The 21,464-nt window shown below is 54.2% G+C and overlaps 11 protein-coding genes across 17 annotated transcripts; all 11 read right to left on the bottom strand.

Annotated features, from left to right (window-relative positions):
* Positions 1-369: 369 nt before the first annotated feature.
* ABB37_00712 (putative MCAK-like kinesin) lies at positions 370-1,930 on the bottom strand (the record flags this gene model as incomplete). The annotated part of the gene is made up of 1 exon (XM_015797013.1): positions 370-1,930. Exon 1 carries the CDS (start codon positions 1,810-1,812, stop codon positions 370-372), a length of 1,443 nt encoding a protein of 480 aa, XP_015665021.1. The 5' UTR covers positions 1,813-1,930.
* A 1,124-nt stretch (positions 1,931-3,054) lies between these two features.
* ABB37_00711 (hypothetical protein) lies at positions 3,055-3,318 on the bottom strand (the record flags this gene model as incomplete). The annotated part of the gene is made up of 1 exon (XM_015797012.1): positions 3,055-3,318. The coding sequence occupies one exon, from the start codon at positions 3,316-3,318 to the stop codon at positions 3,055-3,057; it is 264 nt and encodes an 87-aa protein (XP_015665020.1).
* Positions 3,319-4,095: 777 nt separating this feature from the next.
* ABB37_00710 (putative mitochondrial PACRGB) lies at positions 4,096-5,173 on the bottom strand (the record flags this gene model as incomplete). 2 transcript variants are annotated; one of them, XM_015797010.1, is made up of 1 exon in its annotated part: positions 4,096-5,173. In XM_015797010.1, exon 1 carries the CDS (start codon positions 5,050-5,052, stop codon positions 4,096-4,098), a length of 957 nt encoding a protein of 318 aa, XP_015665018.1. In that variant the 5' UTR covers positions 5,053-5,173. The 2 variants fall into 2 exon arrangements, with proteins under 2 accessions (XP_015665018.1, XP_015665019.1); XM_015797011.1 differs by having other exon boundaries at positions 4,096-5,125.
* Positions 5,174-5,522: 349 nt separating this feature from the next.
* ABB37_00709 (hypothetical protein) lies at positions 5,523-6,538 on the bottom strand (the record flags this gene model as incomplete). The annotated part of the gene is made up of 1 exon (XM_015797009.1): positions 5,523-6,538. Exon 1 carries the CDS (start codon positions 6,378-6,380, stop codon positions 5,523-5,525), a length of 858 nt encoding a protein of 285 aa, XP_015665017.1. The 5' UTR covers positions 6,381-6,538.
* A 701-nt stretch (positions 6,539-7,239) lies between these two features.
* ABB37_00708 (putative katanin) lies at positions 7,240-9,448 on the bottom strand (the record flags this gene model as incomplete). The annotated part of the gene is made up of 1 exon (XM_015797008.1): positions 7,240-9,448. Exon 1 carries the CDS (start codon positions 9,010-9,012, stop codon positions 7,240-7,242), a length of 1,773 nt encoding a protein of 590 aa, XP_015665016.1. The 5' UTR covers positions 9,013-9,448.
* A 283-nt stretch (positions 9,449-9,731) lies between these two features.
* On the bottom strand, positions 9,732-11,280 carry ABB37_00707 (putative Small nuclear RNA protein activation protein 50; the record flags this gene model as incomplete). The annotated part of the gene is made up of 1 exon (XM_015797007.1): positions 9,732-11,280. The coding sequence occupies exon 1, from the start codon at positions 11,163-11,165 to the stop codon at positions 9,732-9,734; it is 1,434 nt and encodes a 477-aa protein (XP_015665015.1). The 5' UTR covers positions 11,166-11,280.
* A 1,155-nt stretch (positions 11,281-12,435) lies between these two features.
* On the bottom strand, positions 12,436-13,557 carry ABB37_00706 (putative protein phosphatase; the record flags this gene model as incomplete). Its single annotated transcript, XM_015797006.1, has 1 exon — positions 12,436-13,557. One exon carries the CDS (start codon positions 13,555-13,557, stop codon positions 12,436-12,438), a length of 1,122 nt encoding a protein of 373 aa, XP_015665014.1.
* Positions 13,558-14,637: 1,080 nt separating this feature from the next.
* ABB37_00705 (hypothetical protein) lies at positions 14,638-15,233 on the bottom strand (the record flags this gene model as incomplete). Of its 3 annotated transcripts, none has more annotated exons than XM_015797003.1 (1): positions 14,638-15,233. In XM_015797003.1, exon 1 carries the CDS (start codon positions 14,980-14,982, stop codon positions 14,638-14,640), a length of 345 nt encoding a protein of 114 aa, XP_015665011.1. In that variant the 5' UTR covers positions 14,983-15,233. The 3 variants fall into 3 exon arrangements, with proteins under 3 accessions (XP_015665011.1, XP_015665012.1, XP_015665013.1); XM_015797004.1 differs by having other exon boundaries at positions 14,638-15,036; XM_015797005.1 differs by having other exon boundaries at positions 14,638-15,029.
* A 613-nt stretch (positions 15,234-15,846) lies between these two features.
* On the bottom strand, positions 15,847-18,200 carry ABB37_00704 (putative mitochondrial chaperone protein DNAj; the record flags this gene model as incomplete). Of its 3 annotated transcripts, none has more annotated exons than XM_015797000.1 (1): positions 15,847-18,200. In XM_015797000.1, exon 1 carries the CDS (start codon positions 17,323-17,325, stop codon positions 15,847-15,849), a length of 1,479 nt encoding a protein of 492 aa, XP_015665008.1. In that variant the 5' UTR covers positions 17,326-18,200. The 3 variants fall into 3 exon arrangements, with proteins under 3 accessions (XP_015665008.1, XP_015665009.1, XP_015665010.1); XM_015797001.1 differs by having other exon boundaries at positions 15,847-18,177; XM_015797002.1 differs by having other exon boundaries at positions 15,847-17,485.
* Positions 18,201-18,651: 451 nt separating this feature from the next.
* On the bottom strand, positions 18,652-19,730 carry ABB37_00703 (putative protein kinase; the record flags this gene model as incomplete). Its single annotated transcript, XM_015796999.1, has 1 exon — positions 18,652-19,730. The coding sequence occupies exon 1, from the start codon at positions 19,537-19,539 to the stop codon at positions 18,652-18,654; it is 888 nt and encodes a 295-aa protein (XP_015665007.1). The 5' UTR covers positions 19,540-19,730.
* Positions 19,731-20,160: 430 nt separating this feature from the next.
* On the bottom strand, positions 20,161-21,165 carry ABB37_00702 (putative mitochondrial hypothetical protein; the record flags this gene model as incomplete). Of its 2 annotated transcripts, none has more annotated exons than XM_015796997.1 (1): positions 20,161-21,165. In XM_015796997.1, exon 1 carries the CDS (start codon positions 21,022-21,024, stop codon positions 20,161-20,163), a length of 864 nt encoding a protein of 287 aa, XP_015665005.1. In that variant the 5' UTR covers positions 21,025-21,165. The 2 variants fall into 2 exon arrangements, with proteins under 2 accessions (XP_015665005.1, XP_015665006.1); XM_015796998.1 differs by having other exon boundaries at positions 20,161-21,162.
* Positions 21,166-21,464: the final 299 nt, after the last annotated feature.

Here is a 21,464-nt window from a genome sequence, read left to right as displayed (position 1 = left end):
ATCCGAGAGGCAGGAAAATGACAGGAAGAGTAAATCTGCGGCACGTGAACCGTGGCAAAACAGGAAAAAAAGAAGAAAGAAGTTAACAGGAAAATGCGAAAACAATCAGAAAGAGTGTTTGCTTCACAATAACAAGCAGCCTCGAACGAGAACAAAATGAGAAAAGAATAACATCCATTTCATCCGTTGGAGGGCATCATAACAATAATAAAGGAAAACAAATACTCTAAAAACAAGAAGGAGGAAAAGAGAAAAACAATCTAAAAATCTCAATAATTAGGAAGAAAAAGAATTTATGAACAGCAGAACAAGAAGTGCTGATTATCTTTACCCTCTGTCCACAGTAATAACAATAAATGTTTGTTTGCTTTATGCAGCACAGCGAGGAGCTTTGATGTGCCGTTTTGCGTCAATCATTTGCTTCCTGTTCTTGGTACGCGCGTCAACAATACGTTTCCAAACCGCCGTATAAATCATCTTTGCCTTCTTTTCAGCGATGTGCGGGTGACTTTCCACCACGCGTCGGATGAACTCAGCTTCTGGGATGTGTACAAGCGTCCGACCGTCGCCTTCAGGAAGGATAAACTCTGGAAATTGAATATTTCCTTGCGAGACCTTTGAAATAAACTCAAGTGCTTGTGTGCGAGTGAAATTATTCGGATCATTAGGATCAGCAGCGACAACTTTCGCGGGCGGGGTCACAGCCAGCAGAGAGGCGTACCGAAGAGTGTTGATCGTATGACGAGCGTCGCGCAAAAGCGGTGAAACACACGCAATCATGACTGTTTTGGTGGGACGACGCACCGCAATTTCGAAACAGTCGCGCAAAAGCAGCGTTAGAGGAGAACGTCTGTAAGGGATGTGCAGATGTTGCGTACTCGACGCGGCAAGGGCGCGAGAACGAATGCAGTCTTTGAGTGTCATGAGGGAAGTGTTGATGAACTTTGTTTCGGCCTGGCGGCTCTTATCGTGTGTCGCGCTGTCGGCTGTGTTTTCGCTACCGGCGAGATCGACAATAAACAAGTCGCCAGGCTTCGCCCACTTCGTTTCTTTGGAAACGATCGAAATACGGGCGATCATGTGCGAGCGCGAGGATGTTTCGTTTCGTTCCGTTGAACGAGTCGTACGTTGAGACGCGCCTTCCTCAAACGCAGCAACAAGCATTTCCGCGTTCGAGCACTCGAAGGCCTCCGTACCCAACAGCTTCAGCTCCCCAGAAATATCTTCCACCACTTGGACATCGGTTCCGGTGAGCAGGTCCATGTTTTTTAGAGCCTGAATTTCCAAAACTGTCAAGAGAATGTCATGCGTGTCAAAAAAGGGTGCCATATCTTTGGCGATGAAGCGAAAAATGCCAGTGGTCGTGTACGTCTTGCCGCTTCCGGTCTGACCGTAGCACAAAATGCAAGTGGAAGCGCCGTCGACAGAGAGTGAGACAAGCGGTGCGCACGATTGAACGTATACACGCTCTGTGTCGTCTCGTGCACCAACAAACGCGCCGTCCAAATTGACAATGCACGGATCAATGGTGCACTGACCAGAAAGCGAAATTTTGGGCGTCATAACAACCAGATCTCTGTCTCCCTCAATCTTCTGAATCATACTCTGGTTGTTTGGATTTTCGTTGTCGTGTGGCACGTATGGGCGTGCACGGACGAAAATGCGAGAATCTTGAAAAGTGAAGAGCTCTTCGGGATCCATTACGGGGCGCAATTTCTGCGTTACAGTACCGGGGATTTTTGACACGTTGAGTAGCTGCTGAAATTCGTCCGCCTTCGCTCCCAGCTCTGCAACTAACGGTATGCTAGGCATTGGGAGTTAGATGATGCTTCGCTTTTTGTTCGCGTTCACAGGGCACTGAGGTTCTCGTCTATTCAATTTATAATGCCGAATAGTTGCTTCCACGGGTGCGAGAGAAAAAGAACAATCTGTTTCGGTTTCGTAAAAGCGAAAAATAAAAATGCGATTCGCGAGAGAAAGAGAGAAGAGGAAGACAGGTACGTTGTAATGCAGTGCAGAATATACGTAATTATGGTAAAACATCAAGTTTCCCATAAAGCAAGAAATACCACGATTATTATCCCCTGTGCGACGCTGAAAAAGGGCGTTTGCTTAAAAGAACTGCCCACACTCAACGGGAGAAGAACATTTCTTTCATTGTAGGTTACTCCATTAAACAGGATTATTCATTGAAGGTCGTAACGATGAGGTATAGAACGGAGAAAAAAAAGCGACGGGCGTGTGCTACGAACTGGTACAGTTCTTGTATTTCTGAACGGCTTTACAACGACCTTCCTTATTTGATTTCTTGTCGCGCAGACGCCACGACAGGTTCACAAACAAGTAAAGTCTTGCAGTGATGCTGTGCTTGAGTGCGTTTCCCTCTTTTTATCGCGCACCGTGGGGGGGGGGGTTAGACTTGGGGTTCGCCGTGGACCACCGAGCGTGTCTGCACTTTGTGTTTCAATGATGTGCTGATCTTTGAGCGAGATTCTGTCATGGTGGTGCGGGGGTGGCTGTTTGCGATGTTGGTTGGGTTCGGTCTGTTGCTGCGGGGCGGTGTTTCTTGGCGTCGGCGTTGCGTGTGGGGTTTGGGGGGGGGGGGGGCCGCCCGGCGGGGCCGCCCTCGGCCGCGGGGCGCAGCGCCAAAACCCCGCCCCAAACCAGAAACGCCCGCCCGCCCAACCCCGCGCCGCATCTCTGGTTTTCATTTTCTCGTTGAGAGCTAAAAGTATCCTGTCTTTCGCCTTTCTTTTTCCTGTATTTTCTGCTGCCTTTGGTGCGGGTGCTTACTTCCACTGGTCATTTTTGTTTCAACGTAATCTCTATTATTTCTGTTCTGCGGTTAATTTTCTTTGTTTTCCAGTAAGCCATATGCCGCCGGCATGCGGGGCTGCGGGTGCCCCACTTCCACGGCTGCATCCCGTTTTCGCTCGGAACATTACGTTCAGGCCGCGACCGTGCATGCGCCGCTTTGGGTTTTGTTTTCCGTTTTCTTTTCTCCGGGCATCACATCTCTTCGCTTTTCTTCTCTTTAAGCCCCTCCAGCGCCCCTCACGAAGGCTGGTTGCTGGCACACCGGACACCTCTCCGATGGAAGGGAGGGTGGGCTTGTCCCTGCCGCGCTTGTGTGCCGGGACGGTGTGCGTTTTTCCTTGTTTGGGTACCTCGACCCGCTGTACCCATTCCGGCTGAGCTCTTCGCTGCCGGCCCGGTTGTCGCCTTCGGTCGCGCGCTGACATGCCCGCGATAGTGACTCTCGTTGAACGAGCCCTGCGCCTCCGGTGTCTTTCTTGTGATAACCCGTGTGTTTTCCATTGAGTCTGATTTGACCCGAAGCTCGGCCGCGTCCTCCGGGGGAAGGCGGTCGGCTTCTTAAAGCCACAGTGAATTGCAACGACGCAACACCAGCGAATAAAATGAGCGACAGTGATGCGGAGCCAATGTGGGCCCGCGAGTGTGCACAGCGTCCAGCATGCGAACTACGAGTGCTTGACAGCTTACATTCTTCTTCTCCCTCCTCCTTTGGCTTTATCTTTGATAACGACACAGCACACTCACGGTGCTGTGACAAAACCTCACCGAAGAAAGCGCATAGAAAGCAACTGGAGAGCGCATAGAAAAAGTGCAAGAACGCGAGCAGAGAGGGAGGGGAAAAAGGTAGAAAGAAAAAGAAGAAAAAGAGAACGAGAAACGCAGTTAGCGGTGGCTGCGCAGTGGGGGCAAAACAGGTGTGAACCATTTGTTTCGTTTCTTAGCCCCCCCCCCCAAAAAAAAAAACCCGCGACGAGGTCTTCACTTGATTCGAGTATTCGGCTTGCATTCCCTTTGCATATATGTTGGGAGCATTTGAAATGAGCTTTTGTTTCCATTCACTTTATTCTAGATTTATCAACGGCGGGAGTCTCGTTGCCGGGAAAGTGTACATCCAACGAAGAAGCCTTACGGCTTCTGTCTCACATTTGCAGAAAAAAAAAGAAGAAGAACCGAAATGAAAAGACACGCAACGGCACTCACACGGCTGTAGTTATACATCTGAGGAGTCAACTGCTTTGCTTCCTAGACAAAAAGACCACGTTGGAAACATAGCGCGAACTACACACACGACTCGTACGTCGGAATCATGTACTTGATGTTAATGTAGGCGTCCGGGCCGCCGTAGCGCTCCAGCAAGTACAGCGTGTCGTTGATGAGGCTGCTGAGGTCTTGGCTGTTGCGCTGGCCGTAGTCCATGCGGTCACCCATGTTTTTGGTGCGGTTCTTGAAGAGGTTGAAAACCGGCAGCAGCTGGCGGTAGTACGGCACGAGCGCCTCACCAACGTGGTCGCCGCTGACGACCAGCTTCTGAATGACGTGGAACACCTTTCGCAGCACGTCCGGGTGACGCGTGTTCAACGCGGTTTTCAGTGGCATGATGATCTGCGGCACGGTTGGCAGAATCTTTGCCCCGCCGTTCTCGAGCAGGTCGAGGCTGCCCTGGTGCGCCACAAAGCTGAACGGTTCCTCCAGCTCGCGCAGTCCGTCGAAAAAGATGGGAAGGTAGTGGTGGTAGTCCAGCTTGGACACGTCTACCTTCCACATCAGCGTCCGCTTCGCCGCGTGCTGAACGGAAAGGGGAAGGTCGCCGCGTTCATAGTGATGGCGGAACTCCGTGGGCGGGATGCGCTGCTTCGCGTACGCGCCCGCCACGCCTGGACCTGCTGGGTCGCCGAAGCGGCCATCGTTGCACGCCGTCTTCGCCGCGCCGGTGCCTTTGAAGGTGCTCACTGACATCCCTCCGGTCCCGGTGTGGCCAATGAGAACGTCCCCTGGCGCGCGCTTTGGTGCCGCCGCTGCTTCCGTTGCTGCGGCTGCAGCTGCTGACCGACCCGTCGCCTTCTTCTTGGTCGAGGTGGTTGGCGCGCCGCCGTGCACCGTCGTTTTGGCGGTGTCGCGGCCCGACGTGTGGAAGTTCGCCGGAAAAGGGCCGAACGGGCCGTCGCTCAGCGGCGGCAGGATGTCGCGATCTTTGCGGAGCTTCTCCCGCTCCGACTGCGAGAAGGTCTTGGACATGATGAAAGGGAGGTGGCACAGCAGAAGAGTAGATACGTAGGGTGAGTATCGGGGTACACAAACACCAAACTCTTTTTTGTGGTTGTTTTTATTAAGGAAGACCAACGATTTTGCGCTGACTGAAACATTCGAAGTGGGGAGAGAGGGAAATGCTAACAATGGGATGTTGAGGGAGGAGGCCGAAAAGGTAAAGCGGGAGCGGTTCCGAAGTGATTTGACACACAGGCGCATGTATATACGCTGGTGACATTCGTTCCCCTTAATGCACGCACGGACGTCTTCCTTTCGTGGACCAGGAAAACGGTAACAGTGCCAACGTGCGTTGCTCTCTCTCTCTCTTTGGATATGCGTATTCACGCGCTTCTTTTTTTTTATTCGTTTCTCTCGCAGTCGTTGTAGGGGCGCGATACTGGTATCACGCGAGCAGCAGCTCTTCGAAATCAATCCATAACATTGCTTCATGCGAAAACTTATGTAGCAGCTCTACGTGTCCATACCACCGGGGTATCATCTTCGTCGTCCGTTGCATGAAAAGCGACAGCGGGAACACCTGGCAGTAGGTGTTTTTGCAGTCTACTCACTTCCTGTCGCCGCTCTGCATTTTCATTTTTCAGCTCACTCATTTGCTTTACGATGGCGTCCATCAAAGAATAGTGCTGCTGCCGCCAGCGTGTGAGTTCTACATGCTGCTCTTCCACGCGCTCGTGCATCGCGGCAAGGGCTGCCGTCACATGCTGCAGCACGGACACGTTCACCACCTCCGACGGTGTACGCGTCGACGCACGTCGCGGAGTGTCGTCGTCCTGCCGCGCACCGTTCGGGAGAGCGACCACCACAGCACGCATCTCCGCCTCCACCCGCTCGTGCACGATTGAGGTTAGCTGCTTCTGGCGCGCCGCCTCGCGCTGCGACTGCGTCACCACATCGGACATCAAAGCGTTCAACTTCGATTCCAACTGCCCTAGCCGCTGATCCATCGTGGTACTCCGCGTGCGTTGCGCTTCCAGCTGCAGTTCGATCTTTCGCCCAAGCAGCACTGCGGCCGTCGGTGCATTCGAATCTATGTGTCTCTCTTCAGCGGCGACGCGGCCGCTGGCGGTCTCCTCGCGCACTCGGCGAATGATGAAAGACTCAAAAGCACACAAATGCTCGTGCAATGCGTCCTCACCCAGGCCTTGCGATCGTCCTTGCTGCTGCTGCTGCTGCTGCTGCTGTACGCGCTTGAGAGCTTTGTGTGCGATTTGGACCGCACCTGCGACTGCGCTGCGCAGCTCCGCCACATCCTCACGGATATCTTTGCTCTGTGAAGCGCTCAAAGGCAGAGGCATGGCTACCATAAAAATCCAAGAGTTGCCTCCTCTGCGATCGCACCAAACTCTGATTCTCGGTGGCAGCACACAGGTACACACATGACCACTTTCTGTAGCCTACACCAGATGGTGCTTTTGTTTTCTTAGTACTGTGAAAGAACAGTATGAAGAAGACTGTGGAAACGGGAGAAAACAAAAGGATGAGATTGGGGATCACCAGAATGGCAAGCCGGATTTTAAAAAAAAACCCAAAGTCATTACGATGATGATTCCTCCGTAGCCGCGTGGGGAGAAAGAAAAACTGCAAAGGAAAGGCATTGAATCCGTGAAACTCACAACAGCGTTTGAACAGGCTGTTGTGGAAAGCTGGCGCAGCGCACGTCCGCGCTCGTGGTCGTCATCTAAAGGGCAAACACCGCTGACGAGTATAAACTCTTTTTCTTTTGGAACTGAACAGAGGAAACAGAATAAAACAAACAAAAAAATGTTGTGTATTCTAAAAAAAAGAGAAAAGGAAAAGAAACCGAAGGAGCTGAACGTTGCCCGAGCAGCGTGTAGAAACAGAACCAAACAGCACGCGATACAGCCCACGTACAAGGGGCGTCATGAGGTATAACACAGAAACATACGGCGTGAATGCAATCTAACGTACGGTACGCGCTTTCACAAAGCACAACCAGTGAGAACAAAAAGGATATATATTTGTAGGCAAGAAATCAATCACACCAACAACACGTGAAGTGGGCGCTTCGGCCATCACACAAAACAACAACCGCCGCGACACAAATTGTACATGCAAAGAAATACAAAGAAAGAAAAAAGGACGAAGCAAAAGGCGGCAAAACCACATCTGCAATAATTCAACGTCGAGGAGATATTACGCTGCCGCACTGGATGGCTGCGACGGCAAGTCCGCGACAACCGACCGCGCCTCCTCGCCCACAGCGTCTCGCCGCTGTGACAGGCTCAACACGCCCTCCGTGCACGCCGCGAGCTTCTCCATGATGCGTTGGTGCTGCGCCATTCCTAGCGGGTCATTATGGCCGGTGCTCTGCGACGAGCGGGCGCGCCGCCGGGCCTCCTCCACGCGCACGCGGAACCGCGTCACCGTACTACGCAGCGTGCGCAACCCGAGCAGCACAAGCGGCTCGTAGTCGGTGCTCAGCGCAATCTGCACCAGCTCCACTATCCCTGCCAACGCGTCGGTCGACAGCTTCTCCTTCATGCGCTGCTGCTGCATGACCGTGAGAAAGTCAAAGAGGGGACCAAACTCCTGCCCATCGTCGTAGAGCCGCGTGAGCTGCGCAATCGCCGCCGGCTGGTTATCAGCCCAGAGGGTGCGGATGTCGTGCATCACGGTGAGTCGTTGCTGCAGTGTGAGGGAGGTGGTGCCACTTTCGCGGGACAGCTGATCGACCAGCTGCAACTCCGAGGCGTGGTGTCCGAACGAGGACGGCGCGGCGTCGGGGAAGGAGGGGCCGCTCGTGCTCCACTGTGGCCGTGGCGGGGACGGCGTAGGTGGCGGCGTGGGCTGTCGCGACGTCTTGCCTGGTGTGTTGTGGGTGTTCTCCACCGCACCTTTCGTCGGAGTTGTCGGGGGAAGGCGAATAGCATACGGCGTCTTTCGCTTCACCTCGCCGAAGAGCGGATTGTTGTTGTTGTTCAGCGTAGCGACGGGCACGCGCTGCAACGGCTTGAGTGACGTCGGCGCAGGGGCGGTCTCCTTCGTCGCGGGCGCGTCTGCCGTGCGCTGCAGCTCCCGCAGCGACAGCTTGCACTTCGTTGCGGTGGAGCCGGCGGTCTCGACGAACCACGCCTCGTCTGCCGCGGCGGCGTAGGCGACGTCGCCAATCATCATCCACGGCGCGTCGAGTGACACGGCGGTGCGGTCGCTGAGGTTGCGCATGTCAAAGATGCGCACGTTGTGGTCCGAGGTGGCGAGCAGGTGAACGCCGCAGAACCGCACCGCGTCGACGGGCGTGTGCTGGCTGTCGCTGCGGAACTTCGGCTCGAAGGAGTCCAGGTCCCACATCGACACCGTGCCGTCACCGCTCGCCACCGTCAAGTAGTAGAGATCCGGGTGGAAGTGGAGACTGGTGATGGCCCCGGTGTGCAGCTCCAACTTGTGCAGGAGGCGGCCCGCGGCGAGGTCGTAGAGGCGCACCACACCACGCGCGCAGCCCGTCGCGATCCACTTGCCGTTCGGCGAGAACTGCACGGCGCAGAGGGGGGCGGTGGCGTCCTTGTACGACTGCCGCCCCGACGACTTGCGGACGTCCCACACGCGCAACACCTTGTTCGTCGAGACGGTGGCGAAGAACTGGCCACTGCGGAAGACGTCGATGTCCGTCACGGTGGAGTCGTGACCACGGGTGAAAGACCGGGCCACCTCCTCGGAGTTTAGGTCCCACATCTGCAACTTTCCGCCATCGCTGCCGCCGACCACGAAGGTCTGGTCGGGGTCAAACGCCAGCGCCGTGACAGGCTCCGTTAGCCCTTGCAGCCAGGCGGAGCGTGTGTAGCCGCTGAAGGGGTACACGTGAATCGACGCATCTCGCCCGCCAAACCCGACGAGGGGCTTGGCGCGGTTGTCACTAATACGACAGCAGTAGGCGTCGCATGGCAGCAGGTGCTCAGACGTGACAAACATGGCAGCAAAGGGTGTGTGTCAGCTGTGCGTAACTAAATTGAAAGAAGTAAACAACAGCAAAGAATATGGTTGCCTGGGAAAAGGGAAAAAGACGTTTAACGTCTGAGGAAGAAACACAGTAAAGAGTCTAAAGAAAAGCAATTAAAGAAGAAGAAAAAAGTGTTAGCTCTGAGTGTATAAGAAGACTTTAGCAATGCACCGATCCATCAAATATTTGAGATTGGTTGTTTTTTTTTCTTTTTATTGCTATTATTCTCAAGGAAGTTTCGCGAGCCCTTCTGTAGGCAATCGGGCTACAAAGAGAGGACGATGCGACGACAACAGAAACCAGGATAGCTACAAACTCCAAGAAAAGTAAAGGAACGCGCGGCGGCGATTAACAAGAGTCCGATGTGAACTCTGTGGCTCTGCTACCATGCGCTTTTCTTGTTGCACTATTGTTTGCGAAGAGAAAGAAAGGGGAAGAGAAAGCGTGAGAAGTGAAGAAAGATTTTTTGCTCCATAACAGCGTATGATCGAATGAATCACTGCTGTGTACAGAAGAGAACGGGGAGTAGTTCTTTTGAGCAGAGATGGGCCTGCGTGATTCGGTTGGCGCGAGGTTGTGCAAACATGTCGGAGAAAACAACAACAACAGGTCCACAGGTTTCTGTTACATGTAACTGTTCAAATAAGAACGTAACTTTCATAAATAGCGAAGTGCCTTTTCCCTTCTTCTTCTACGCCGCTTTGAAGTACGTCTCCCCGAAATCCTTGGCGTCTCGTCGCTGGTACTGTGCTGCCTCTTCAGGGGTGTCATTTGCGTGCAGCACGTCAAAGCACACGGCACAGTAGTAAGCGGGACTCTCCGGAGACAGAGGATCCTCGTAGACGACCACCGTTGACGGAAACAGGCGACACAGCAGACAGCGCCGCGCTTGGTCACGCACTTTGGCTACGCGGTGCGGGAACTCAGCGCGCTCCTTCCGTGGGTAGCCGCGAAGGCTGCGCACGTGTGACAGATAAAAGTAGTGATCGCAGCCACCGCAGTGGCGCAGGAGGCAGTACTCGCCCATCTTCACCTCCAGCTCTTTGAACGTGGTGGTGGCCGCGCTCTTCACCGGACACCGCCCAAAGCCCTGGTGCTCCGCCGCTTCGAATGTCAACGGGTCCTGCAGGGGGTCATTCGTGCAAATCACTTTGCTCAAATCCTGAAAGTCGTGCGCGTCGCGGTGGCGGTCGTCGATGTAAAAGGCGCCGTGGATGAAGAAGAGCGCGTTGCGGGAGGTGTGCAGGGGATCGCGCACGGTGGCGCAGTCCACGGCGTCGAGGAGCGCTGTTAGCGGCTGGCACGACAGCACCGCCCACGTCTCGCGCGGCTCCTTTGAGCGGATGCCGTGCATCGTGAACTCCCACCGGTGCGTGTGCTCCACACAGAAATCGTCACCAGAGTCACACCTGGTCTGTAGAGACGCGGGGGCAAGACAGTTCGAGCTCAGCGGCGACGGCCCAGGACGCGTCACCTTCTCGTTCTCCGATTTGAAAGTTTCCAGGCCAGCAACGGCGCGCTGAAACGCCTCTTCGAGTTGCTTCTCTGCCTCTTTAATGGAGGCCACTTCGACCAGGTAAGGAAGACGGGTGTCTTTGTTGCCGAGCTTTTGCAGCTTCGCCGCGATCTCTGGCAGCTGCCGTGCAGCCTCCTTGCGCACCTGCGTCAAGATCGCCTCCGTTTGGGAGCACACCGTGCGTGGCGGCAGCGCGGTGAGGCTGTGGGTGCCGTACTCCCCTTCCCAGGTCGTCGCCACCGAGTCCAAGAGCGCATCGCAGTCCTGCAGCTGCTGCTCTGTTTGACCAAGCGAGAAGGACAGGCCATACGGGTTGCCACGCATGCCGAGAACCACGGGAAGTCGCACCGCTGTCCCGGGTTCGAGCGGGGCGTCCGCGGGCATGCTGGCTAGCGGCTCCGCATTCACCGCACGAAGGTCCTCCAGTGAGGTGGCTGCCTCTTCGTAGGCGATGCGGCGCAGCGTCATGGGCAGCACAATCTGCTGCGCGGAGGCGGAGAGGGAGGAGGAAGAAAGCGGCACAACAGACGCCTCGTCATGGCTTCCTGGCACGATGAAGGTGAATGGGTCGACGCGGAAGGAGCGCCGACGTTTATTGGAAGCGTGCATGAGAGCTCGAGTCCCCGCCGTGTGGATTATTTTCTTCGCAGAGGGGAAAAAAAAACGTCTGCCCAAGCGCCTAAAAGCGTTATCGTATGCTCCTGTTTTTCGAAAAAAGATGGCTTTTGGGGGAGGAAGGGGAGGAGGTGAAAGGCAAAGTAGAGGTGAGGTTAAAGGAAGACTGCTTCGCTGAGGTGGCCAAAGCTAATACGCGATCTGCACAACCTACACAGCAGAAACAGGATAGAGCTGCGAGATTCACACATACCTGTAAACCTATCAGCTGTCGAAGGTTTCTCCGTTTCACAAGCGGTCATCTCACACCACATTTTCTTCTCTAATAGCGGTCGTGAAGCGTCTGCTAGGCCGCACTGCATCGCAGCATGAAAACACGCACGAGAAATTTAAAGTCAATACAATTTTCTTGATATTTCTGTATTTGTTCTGTTCACATTAACGTTGAAGTCAGAGCTTTCTCGCGGCAGATGTAAGTCGTTGACTTGGCCGTGGGAACAACAACAACAAAAACAACTTGCATCTTACGCGAATAACAAGCCAAAAGGAAGCGCACACACGCACACACACACACACACACACACGACGCCGTCTGCACAAACAGGGGATAAAATGCAGAAGGTTTAACGAGAGATCTAAAAAAAGAAAAGAACGAGCGTATTAACACGCATTGCATGCGGATGTGTGAGCTGTGTCGAGACAAGGGAAACGTAAGGGTGATGTTGCTGCTGGAAAGATAAAAGATGAACAACAAACAGAGAAAACGATTCTGCTTGGTCGGAAGAGTGAAAAAGAATGGCACGAGAATACACTACAGTGGCCGGAGCGACGCAGTACCACGCATGCGCCCCCTATTTTGGTACACTTCTTCACTCTGGGGAGAAAAGAAACAGAAATGCGTGAATGCTTTGTACACAGTGAATTACAGTAAGAGTAACATATATATATCTAACAGCTAATCAAAAAAGCCGCTTCTCTTATTGAAGGCTACTGCCTTCGAAGGAAAAACAAATGGAAGCACCACCGGACACCTAGAACGGATTTGAGCGTAACAATTACTCAACAGCTTTATATCAGGTATGACTGATGACTCAACCACACGCAGCATTGACAAAAGAGATTGGAAGCACGTGGAAGTAAACAAGGGAAAACAGAATAAAGTCTTCGAAGGGCGGCTTCCGTAGTTGAGCGATGCGGCTACGTGTGATCCTCGCATATCTTAAGTGTACCCGAGAGGTGAGTTTGTTTTAGCCGCTTACCCGCTTCAGTGAAGTCCCGGCTCTGCCATTCGCGGCTCAACACTCTGGAGGTAGTGGTCTACCAGTTGGTGGCGGAAGCCTTTGTTGTCAAGAAGACGCATGCGCCCGTTGCCACGGAAAACACGCACCGCCTCCACTGGGGAAAGCGCGAAGCGGTCCATGAGGTACGCCGCGCACAGCGTGGCGCTGCGGTTCACGCCGGCAATGCAATGCACAAACACCCTCTCCCCACGCGCCAGCAAATCAGACAGCAACGCAGCAAAAATATCGTAGTCGTGATGTAAGATTAAGTAGTCCTCCACGTCAAAGGCCTGCAGGTTGTGCACGTGAAACGCACCCGACACTGCCGGACAAGTCACGACGTCCTGCGCACAGCAGTTGATGATGTGGTGCACGCCGATGGACTGCAGCAGCGGCACCGTCTCGGCATCAGGGAAGCCGCCAATGTACAGCATGCCTTCCATCAGCGTGGTCACGGGCGGGAGTTGATCGGCAGGGTGCTGCGCGTTGACTGGGTCGAGCTCTGCGTCCAGGTTTGCCCGCCACGCCAGGCACACTTGTGGCGTCTGCGGGGTGTAGAGCAGGTGGGACATGGCGTTGGGCGCGATGCTCACCGTGCTCACGCGCTGCACCTCGGGGGTGTCGAGGTACGACATGCCCATCGACCTGGAGGCGGATGCAGCGGTGGTCATGTCGTACGTGGTTGAGGTGATGTTGGTTGCGGTAGAGGGCCACCATGGCGTGCTGGTCGCACCAGTGGTGCTCATGCCGTCCATTGACAAACCCTGGAAAGCCGTGCGACCGAAGCAATGCTCGCTTGGCAGGTTCAACGGGATAGGCTGAAAAGCCCGACGGGGAGAGTGGAGGCCGCGGGGAGGGGACGGCAGGTGTACGCTCGCGTCGAGCGCGTCACTCGGCCGCGATTCGCCGGAGGTGCGTGGGCCGGACTGGCGCAGGAAGCTGTCGGACGGCCGCATGGCCATACTCTTGTTCAACATCGCTGCCCCGTCGTCGCGGTTCTCCTCCTCCTCGTTCGGGAAGAAGAGGTGGCGGCTGGAGGAGAACATGTCATCGCCGCTGCCCACCGGGGGTGGGGTGCAGCACCGCATCACAGTTTTATGCGACATGAATCCCACACTCTACGACAAAATTACCGGCAACCAGGAAAGAACGGAAAGGAACAAAAAATGAGGAGTTGGGTGAAGTGAGGAGCAAGCAAGCAAAACAAACCCCAACACAACAGAAGCAGAAACGGTGTGTTCCAGCCAGGCGAGCGGGAATTCCCCACCTCCACAAGGATAATCTAAGTCGCAACAATAAAGATAGAGGTCTTTGCAAACGGCGAAAAAATGGGAAAGCACGAAGGCCAGGTTTTCTTCCACGTGCTTCGATGAAACAGTGGTGAATAGGCGGTTGATGAGTATATAAATGTGTATATAAAACAACCGAGGCAACAACGTACGCGTGGGCACCTGTGAGATGGCCAGCGCAAAACCTGTGAAGCGAAGAACGCTGTATGCTTGTGTATGGTGAATCTATCCTACTTCACTAACGCATGAAAGAACAACACTCGTAAAGTGAAGAAAAAGAAGAGCAGCAGAGACTGAAGCGTCTTGTCTGGCGAGTTGCGGGTGCTGGTGGGACAAGGAAATGTATATGTGGAGAAGCAAACAATAATAATACTCACACACAAACACACGCAGTCTAGTGCATGCAGGCGAAACACAAAACTAGAATGATCCTACTTCGCTACTGAAGAAACACACAAACCAAAATCAAGTGAAGAGGTAATGGGAGGAGGAAAAACGAAAAGAGGATTCAATCGTTAAAGAGTGTTGAGGCGACGCATCGCGTGCGGCGAGAAAGACAGCAAAGCGATATGAAGCCACCAGAACAATTGCTGCTGTCTAGCGGTAATAGCGAAACTACAGTTACATGCGCCAACGCTAACGCGTACAGTTTTTACATCAGAGGTGACTACACGTCGTAGTACGCTGTTGAATTGACAGAAGAACGTTACTCATAGGGTGCCTCTTCTACGTAGTTTGAAAGAACAGAGTGCTTCGTTCATTTAAATGTGTTACACAAACAGAAGACATTAAACGTGAATTCACCATTATCGAAGCCTTCAACAACAACTTCACATCAGCACAGATTGACCCGTTTCTCAAGCAGCCAGCCTTGCAGGCAGTGACGGAAGAGAGAAATTAGTTGAGCTCGTGGAGCATGTAAATGCGAGCCGCGCGGCGGTGCTTAGGACTCAGCTTACGAATCGCCTTTTCGTTCTTGATCGTCTGCACCACCATGTTCTTCTTCTCGTTCTCGACCTTGCGCTGATGGTTGGCCTTGCGTGCCTCCGCGGCGCGCTTCTGCTCAGCGTTGATGTCATCCTTCAGCTTCTGCGAGAGGTTGCGCACGCGCTGGACGCGCTCCTTCTCTTGCATCTTCTTCTCCCACTTCTTCTTACCGCTCGACTTCACCTTGAGGGAGTCTAGCTTGTGCTTCGGCTCACCCCGCGGCTTTTGGAGTTTGCGCTGTTCTAACTTGGCCATCGTGGATGCGTGAACTGCCGTTCTCTTCCCTTTAGAGGTGGTGTGCTGGATACTAGTGAAAACGAGGGGGAAAGCGGGGGAAGATGAGAAGGGCGAGACAGCAAGAGAGTATTCAATTGAAGAGAAACATACATGTGTGGTCTTCCTTCTCCAGGAAGAAACATCTAGATAGAAAGACCTTCTACAGTTGTGATGCATGTGACGATGATTCGTTAGCTCAGAAGTTTGAGTTTTTTTTGCGGAAGAGTACTTCGTCGGCTCAAAGCGGATCATGGGAGGTTTAGTGGAAGGCGGTGGTGGTGTTTTTACAAACAAAGTAGTGGCGGAGCCACAACAGCAACACAACCTCGAAGAAAAGAGAAAAGGCCCGGCTCTCGTGTGAAGGAGGGGGGTGGGTGGGTGGGTGGGGCCGCATTCACCTCATGTCAACAACGAAAAGAAAGCACAGTCATTTTCATTGGTCACGGGGGAAAAAAAACCAAGCCATGGAAGAAAAGAAAGGGTGAAAAACAGAGCGCATCAACACCACGACATCCCCGAGCTCAACGGTCATGAGCAGCGCCAGCAGCACCTTTTCCACCGTAGAAAGCTGGGCTCCCATTAAACTGCTTATAGCAGAGACAGTATACACATCTTACCGGTTCGCGACTCCTACGTCAGCCCCCACCACCATCACCACATCTTTTTTTTTTGAAAAACGCGCACGTTACAAGAATTGCCGATGTAAAACACACAAAACAATCGGCTGTCTCAACCCGCTACTTTCGGACCCAATCATGAATCCGTGTATATTACCATTAGAGAGCAGCAGCGCAACTTATATATATGACTCTTACAGTGAAAACAGTTTCACTTGGCGGCTCTTTAACGCTGATTGGCGTGACCAGCACGTGCGGCGCGCTGCTGCTGCTGGATCTGGGTCACGTAGTTCTTGTAGTAGCGGTGGTACACCAGCTGCATCTCCGGCTCAATCGCGTCTACGATGTCCGACACACGTTGCGGCATCGCGATGAGCTTCAGCACCAGCTGCTTGTTCGCCTTGTCGTTTCGCAGGTACACCATATCCAACAGATCGTAAATCTCGGCGTGGATGTTGAGTAGCTTCTTGGCACTCGGCAGGTTGCCGCCCATGGCCACCTGCAGCTCCGCCAAGGCGCCGTCCACTTGTACGGTGTGCTGCTGAAAGAGGTAACGTGTGGCGCGATACGCGGAAAGCGGGATGCGCTGGAAGTCGTCCGCCTTCGGGTCGTCGTTCATGTGCGGGTTCGCCGCCTCGTACTCGTCGACCAGCGCCACGCCGTTCACCGCCATGTACGCCTGCAGGGCAGCCACTGCCTTCTCGTCGAGGCCCAGGTTGCGGAAAAGTGTCGCGTTCCGCTCCGCCTCGACGCAGCGCTGCACGAAATCCGGGAGGGGCGGGAAGGCGCTCACCACGTCCTCCCGCACATTCGGCGGCACGATGTTGAGTGCGATCAGGGTGCGCAGGATGGCGTGACGAGACGCGCGGCGTGCGGCGTACTTGCCGTCGACCGGGACGCCGAAGTGCTGCATGAAGTGCTCGACGCGCTCCTTGTCGAAGCGCACGTGCCACAGCAGCCGCGGCACCTTCTTGTCGTTTGTAAACTTGTACCAAACGAAGATGGGAGTGGCGATGAGGAGGGCCAGCAGACTGAAGAGGACGAGGCTGTCGTGCTCGCGCGAGGTCAAGAATCGTGGCAGGGCTACACCGACGGAGAACTCCTGTACATTCTTCAGTTCCTCCTCCTCAAAGGCCTGACGGTCCACGAGGGCCCGGTAGGCGCGGCGCATCTGCATGTACAGCTCGCGCGCGCCCTCCGTCTTGTTGTGGTCGGGGTGGAAGCGTTTGGAGAGGGCGCGGTAGGTTTTCTTCACCTCGGCGGTGGAGGCGGAGGAGGGCAGCCCCAGCACCGCGTAGGGGTCGAAGGTGAGGGAGGCGTACATGGCGGAGGTGAGCAGCACAAACCACAGGATGGGTACGAGGATGCGGGGACGGATGACGAACTTCAAAAACTTGGGCATCACGCAGCGCAGGAAGAACACCTTTTCCGCGACGCACACCTTTGCACCGGCTACAATAGCGGCGGGGTCCTTCCACATGGTGTACAGCACTCGGGGAATGTAGGCGACCGAGTCGTACATCTCATTCAGGGGGTTGCTCGTGGATGCCTGCTCCTTCTTGGTAGATTGGTAGTAGAGCATCACGCGACGACCCGTGCCGACCATCCAAGGGATGTAAAGTGCAATCAGGATGACCGAAGTCACGGCGAACGCGAAGGAGATGAAGCTCTCATCGCTGCCGCCAACGCCGCCTTCCGCTGCCATCTTCGAGTTCGAATAACGAAAAAAATGGAAAGAGTCGTGTAATTCGTACCAGGATCGCAGACCAAAGTGCAAGTCCGCTCCACTCCGCGGTGAAGAAAAGCCGGAAAGGAAGCAAAGGAGAATTCGGAAAAAAATATAGAGGCGAGTTCCGTGGACAACTGAGGAGAAATCAAAGAACAAATGGTCGTGGATGCCAACAGGAAGGGGAAAGGAGAAGAAGAAGGATGAGTGTGAGCGAGAGGAGCTCTGAGTGATTATTACTGTTTTATTCTTGGTCGTTGCACAGAAGATGGCCTCGGCAGCTTTACGACATGCGAATATCTCCTCGCAACAACAACAACAACAAAACGCAGATTCGTACCTGTCCGACAACCTATGGGTTGAGAGAAAAAGACCAGAAGAGTTTTTGTTCTTTTGAGCTGCGTTCTACGCGTATTGTCTCTTCTTCGTTTTCGAGTACGCGCAGAAAGGGTGGTTTTCTTCTTGGCGTTATCCGTAACACCACAGAAAGAGTATGAAGCCGGACAACGTTAGCAGCAGCGCAGTGTGTCGCACCTCCGCAACGGTCATGCCCGTGTACCGTCGTATCACCATCATCGGTGTTTGCTCAGAGCGCAGCTGATGAGGCCTCGCAGGGACGTCGACGAAGATGCAAGAGGCATCGTCCATCGTGTGCGGCCTTCGGTCGAGGTGGTCCACCGCACGTCCAACAGAGCGAGGACAGAGCAGCGGACGAGCAGTGTCTAATCGACGTGTAGACGTATCCACCGAGGTGTCCAGATCAACGCGGTGATATAGGCAACTTCATCACCTCCAGCATCTTACCGCACGTATGCTTTCCTCTTTTCTTCTGTAGACTGCCAGATTGATGTTCTAAGGAAAAGAGAAAACCACATGCGGGGCATAAATTGAAAGCGGATGAAGAGCAAGGATGCGGGGAACCGACCGCGACAGCGGAAGGGAGAGAGGTGACAGCGACGAAGACGAAGAAGGCCGGAAAAGAGAGGAAAGCCGCCGCAGCGGTGGACGCAACGTCGCAGTCGATGAAGATCCACGTGAAAACCTGCGAATCAATGTAGAGTACACAGCGCGTTTGGTTCAAAACGCAAATCATGTTCGCACTTTTTCCAGCAGATGCACTCCGCGCCTTTTTGTTGAATAGAGATGAATTTTTGATTGTGGACCCCAGTGCGATCCATCATGGCGCGTGCGCTAACATCTGTAGAAGAACAAGAAAAAAAGTATAAAGAAGAGAGAAGGTGATGTTTCACAGGTGATGCCCGGAAGAAAACGCAGAGGCGCGTCGAAGCGGCGGGGCATACCCATTCAAAATGAATCACCAGACGTACTCTCCTCGTCGCTTTCATCATCGGTATCCGCTTCCACTTCGGTACTGCTGCTGCTGCTGTTTTGTGGGCTGCGGCCCGTCGTGTCCGTCACGCCCGCCATCTCCATCTCGCGAAACGAGGCCAAAAAAGGGTGCTGCATGACATTCCACAGTAGCGGCCGCGCTGACGAGTCCCCCTTCAAACACGGCAACACGAAACTCAACGCTTGCGGACTCAGCGTGGAAAGGAATGGCGAGAGCAGATCGGAGTCCACCAGATCGGCCGTCGAGCACGTCTTTGCTTGCTCCGACAGCAGCTGAAGAAGGAGAACCCCCAAACCCCACACATCCGCGGCTCCACCGTACGGAGCACCGCGCAGAATCTCCGGTGCCGCGCAGCGTCGCGCCTCTGCGCCGACGACTCCCTGCGGCACCAACGCACTCATCGGCAGCTCTGCCTCGAGCAGGACCACACGCCGCGGGTCCGCCACATGACGGCGCACCACATCGACGTGTACGTGACCATGAACGACGCCGCGGGCGTGAAGGCGGGAGAGCGTCTCGGCGACAGCTAATACCACCGCCGACGCCTCCTCATCGGGGATCGTCGGAGACGCAGCAGAGGAAGAAAACGGCACGAACTGCTCGCGGGCACCGAGTTGCTCTACTGCTACTTGCTCATCCACGTCGACACACAGGTACAGTGGCGAGCAGTAGGCGCGGATTACCGGAAGCACACCCGCGTTCGGTTGCGCCGACAGCGGACGCAGAGCGGCGACGCGATCGTTGATGGCGTCGAGAGATGTGGGGTATACGCTGCTCTTTGCGATTTTGTACGTCCATTGCCGCTTCTCGGAGGCTTTCACCTCTGCTGATGTTGTCGCCATTTGTTCGTCTTGACAGCAGTGAAGGAGAAAAAAAAAACCTCCTTCTTCGACACTGACTGTGCCTTTTAGCGGAGGAGGCCTCGGGAGCGTCTTTTGAAGAGGCAGCGAAGACACGCTTTTTCTGCTTCCTTGCGCGTAAGCTGATCGTTTTCTGTTTCTGTTTTCGTGGAAGTGAAGAACCGAAAGACGCTTGAACGCGTCCCAGCCAATGGTAAGACATAACGACGGTGAAGAGGAGGATCAAGGTAAGCAAACATCGTGCACAACAACACAGAGAAACGTAGCTAAGTGAAACAGGAAATCCAAAAGGACTCGCGAAGCTCTCCGTTTGCCTCTTCGTTGCTCCAAGAACAAACGGCAAATCAAAAAGAGTGGGTGATAGGGAAGGTGCGATACGCTTCACTATTGAATTTCCGCTTGAGAGTAGATTGCGCGGCAAAGCAGGTTGCATGTTTTATTTTCTAGTTTTTTGTGTGTGTCTGTATGCATTGTGACGAGACCAACTCAGTTCACACAACGGCATGCAGGAGGGCGAGAGGGAGCAAAATAATCACACGCACAGCGGAATTGCACTGCCTCACTTTTTCTACCTTTTTCAAGAGAACCTTCACCAGACAACGTTCAGTTCTTGAAGAAAACGACCGGCTCTTCGAGCGTCGTCGCGCCGAGAAAGGGAATGTCGTGGGCAAAGTCCTGCGGTACGTAGCGCGACGGCGAAGGCACGTCGCGGTCGAGGAGGCCGTAGGTGGCAAAAAACGAAGCCACCAACGAACCGTTAAAGAGGTGGAATGAAGTTACGGGCGCCACGAACTTCGCTAAGTGCAGCCGCATCACATCCATCTCCTTCAACGTTTCCCGCTGCGCCTCGATCGCCTGTCTCGATTGCTTCCGTTCCAGCATGGACCGGATCTTACACCGCTGCTCGTGCATGCCGACGCAGAACTCGTAATAACGGTGCTCCGTGTTGGCGCGCATGCTCGCCGAGAACAGGTACCACGGCTCCACCGGCAGCTTCCCCACCTCCTTCTTGAAGAGTTCCGCGATGTTGGGGCTGAGCGGGGGAACGCCGACGTCCCTATGCAGCTTGCGCACCGCTGCTCCGCGCGGGCACCGTACCTCCAGAAAGGCGTCGAGCGGCATCTCGTGTACGCCGGTGAAGTCCGCGTAGAGGACGTTCGGCTTGCCGTCCTTCACGCTCGACACCACCGCCACGTCATCCCAGCAGGATTTCAGCAACACCTTTGAGATCCAACTGTACACGAGGTGGCCCCAGGTGGGCAGCGTGTACCACCGATTGCACAGAGCCACTACATCCCCCACCTCGAACTTGGCCGGTGGGATCGGCGTGACGTCCCAGGTGGCACGGTAGTACAAATCACGCGCTTCCACTACGATAAGAAAAGACAGCGGCAGGGCCTGACAAATTGCCTTGCCGTGCAGCCGCAGCCATGTTTTGAAGGGTATTTTGGGGGTAACGGTGGTCATTGCACACCGAGAGCCACATAGGCAGTTCTAGAGCCGCGCACCACCAGACACAGAAAAGGAAAGAAAAGAGACGTTCGCCCCCTGTTCAAGACAGAAGCCCTTTACTTTCGCCTCTCACTCTCTCTTCCTCTTCGGGCTACTAGGCCATTAAAAAAAAAAAACAAGCAGAAAGCACGGAGGCACGTGAATCGAATAATAAACAAAGCGCATGAACGGAAAGAGAAGGGATCAGAAAACTCAGAGTAATAGCGTCACACGTTGATCAAGAGCGCATAGAATGAAAGAGGTGTCGAGCACCCCAAGACTTCAGACTCAACTTTCATTACTTTCTTTTTGTCACTTGCGGGACGAGAGAAGCCCGTGCGGTGTTGGCAGCCATCGTCAGTGAAGCGGAAAGTGGAGAACAATTCATTTCCCTCTTCCCCACATTAAAAAACACC

The sequence above is a fragment of the Leptomonas pyrrhocoris genome (genome assembly GCF_001293395.1).
Source record: "Leptomonas pyrrhocoris isolate H10 chromosome Unknown, whole genome shotgun sequence".
NCBI lineage: Eukaryota > Euglenozoa > Kinetoplastea > Trypanosomatida > Trypanosomatidae > Leptomonas > Leptomonas pyrrhocoris.
This window is presented reverse-complemented; position numbering and strand designations above follow the sequence as displayed.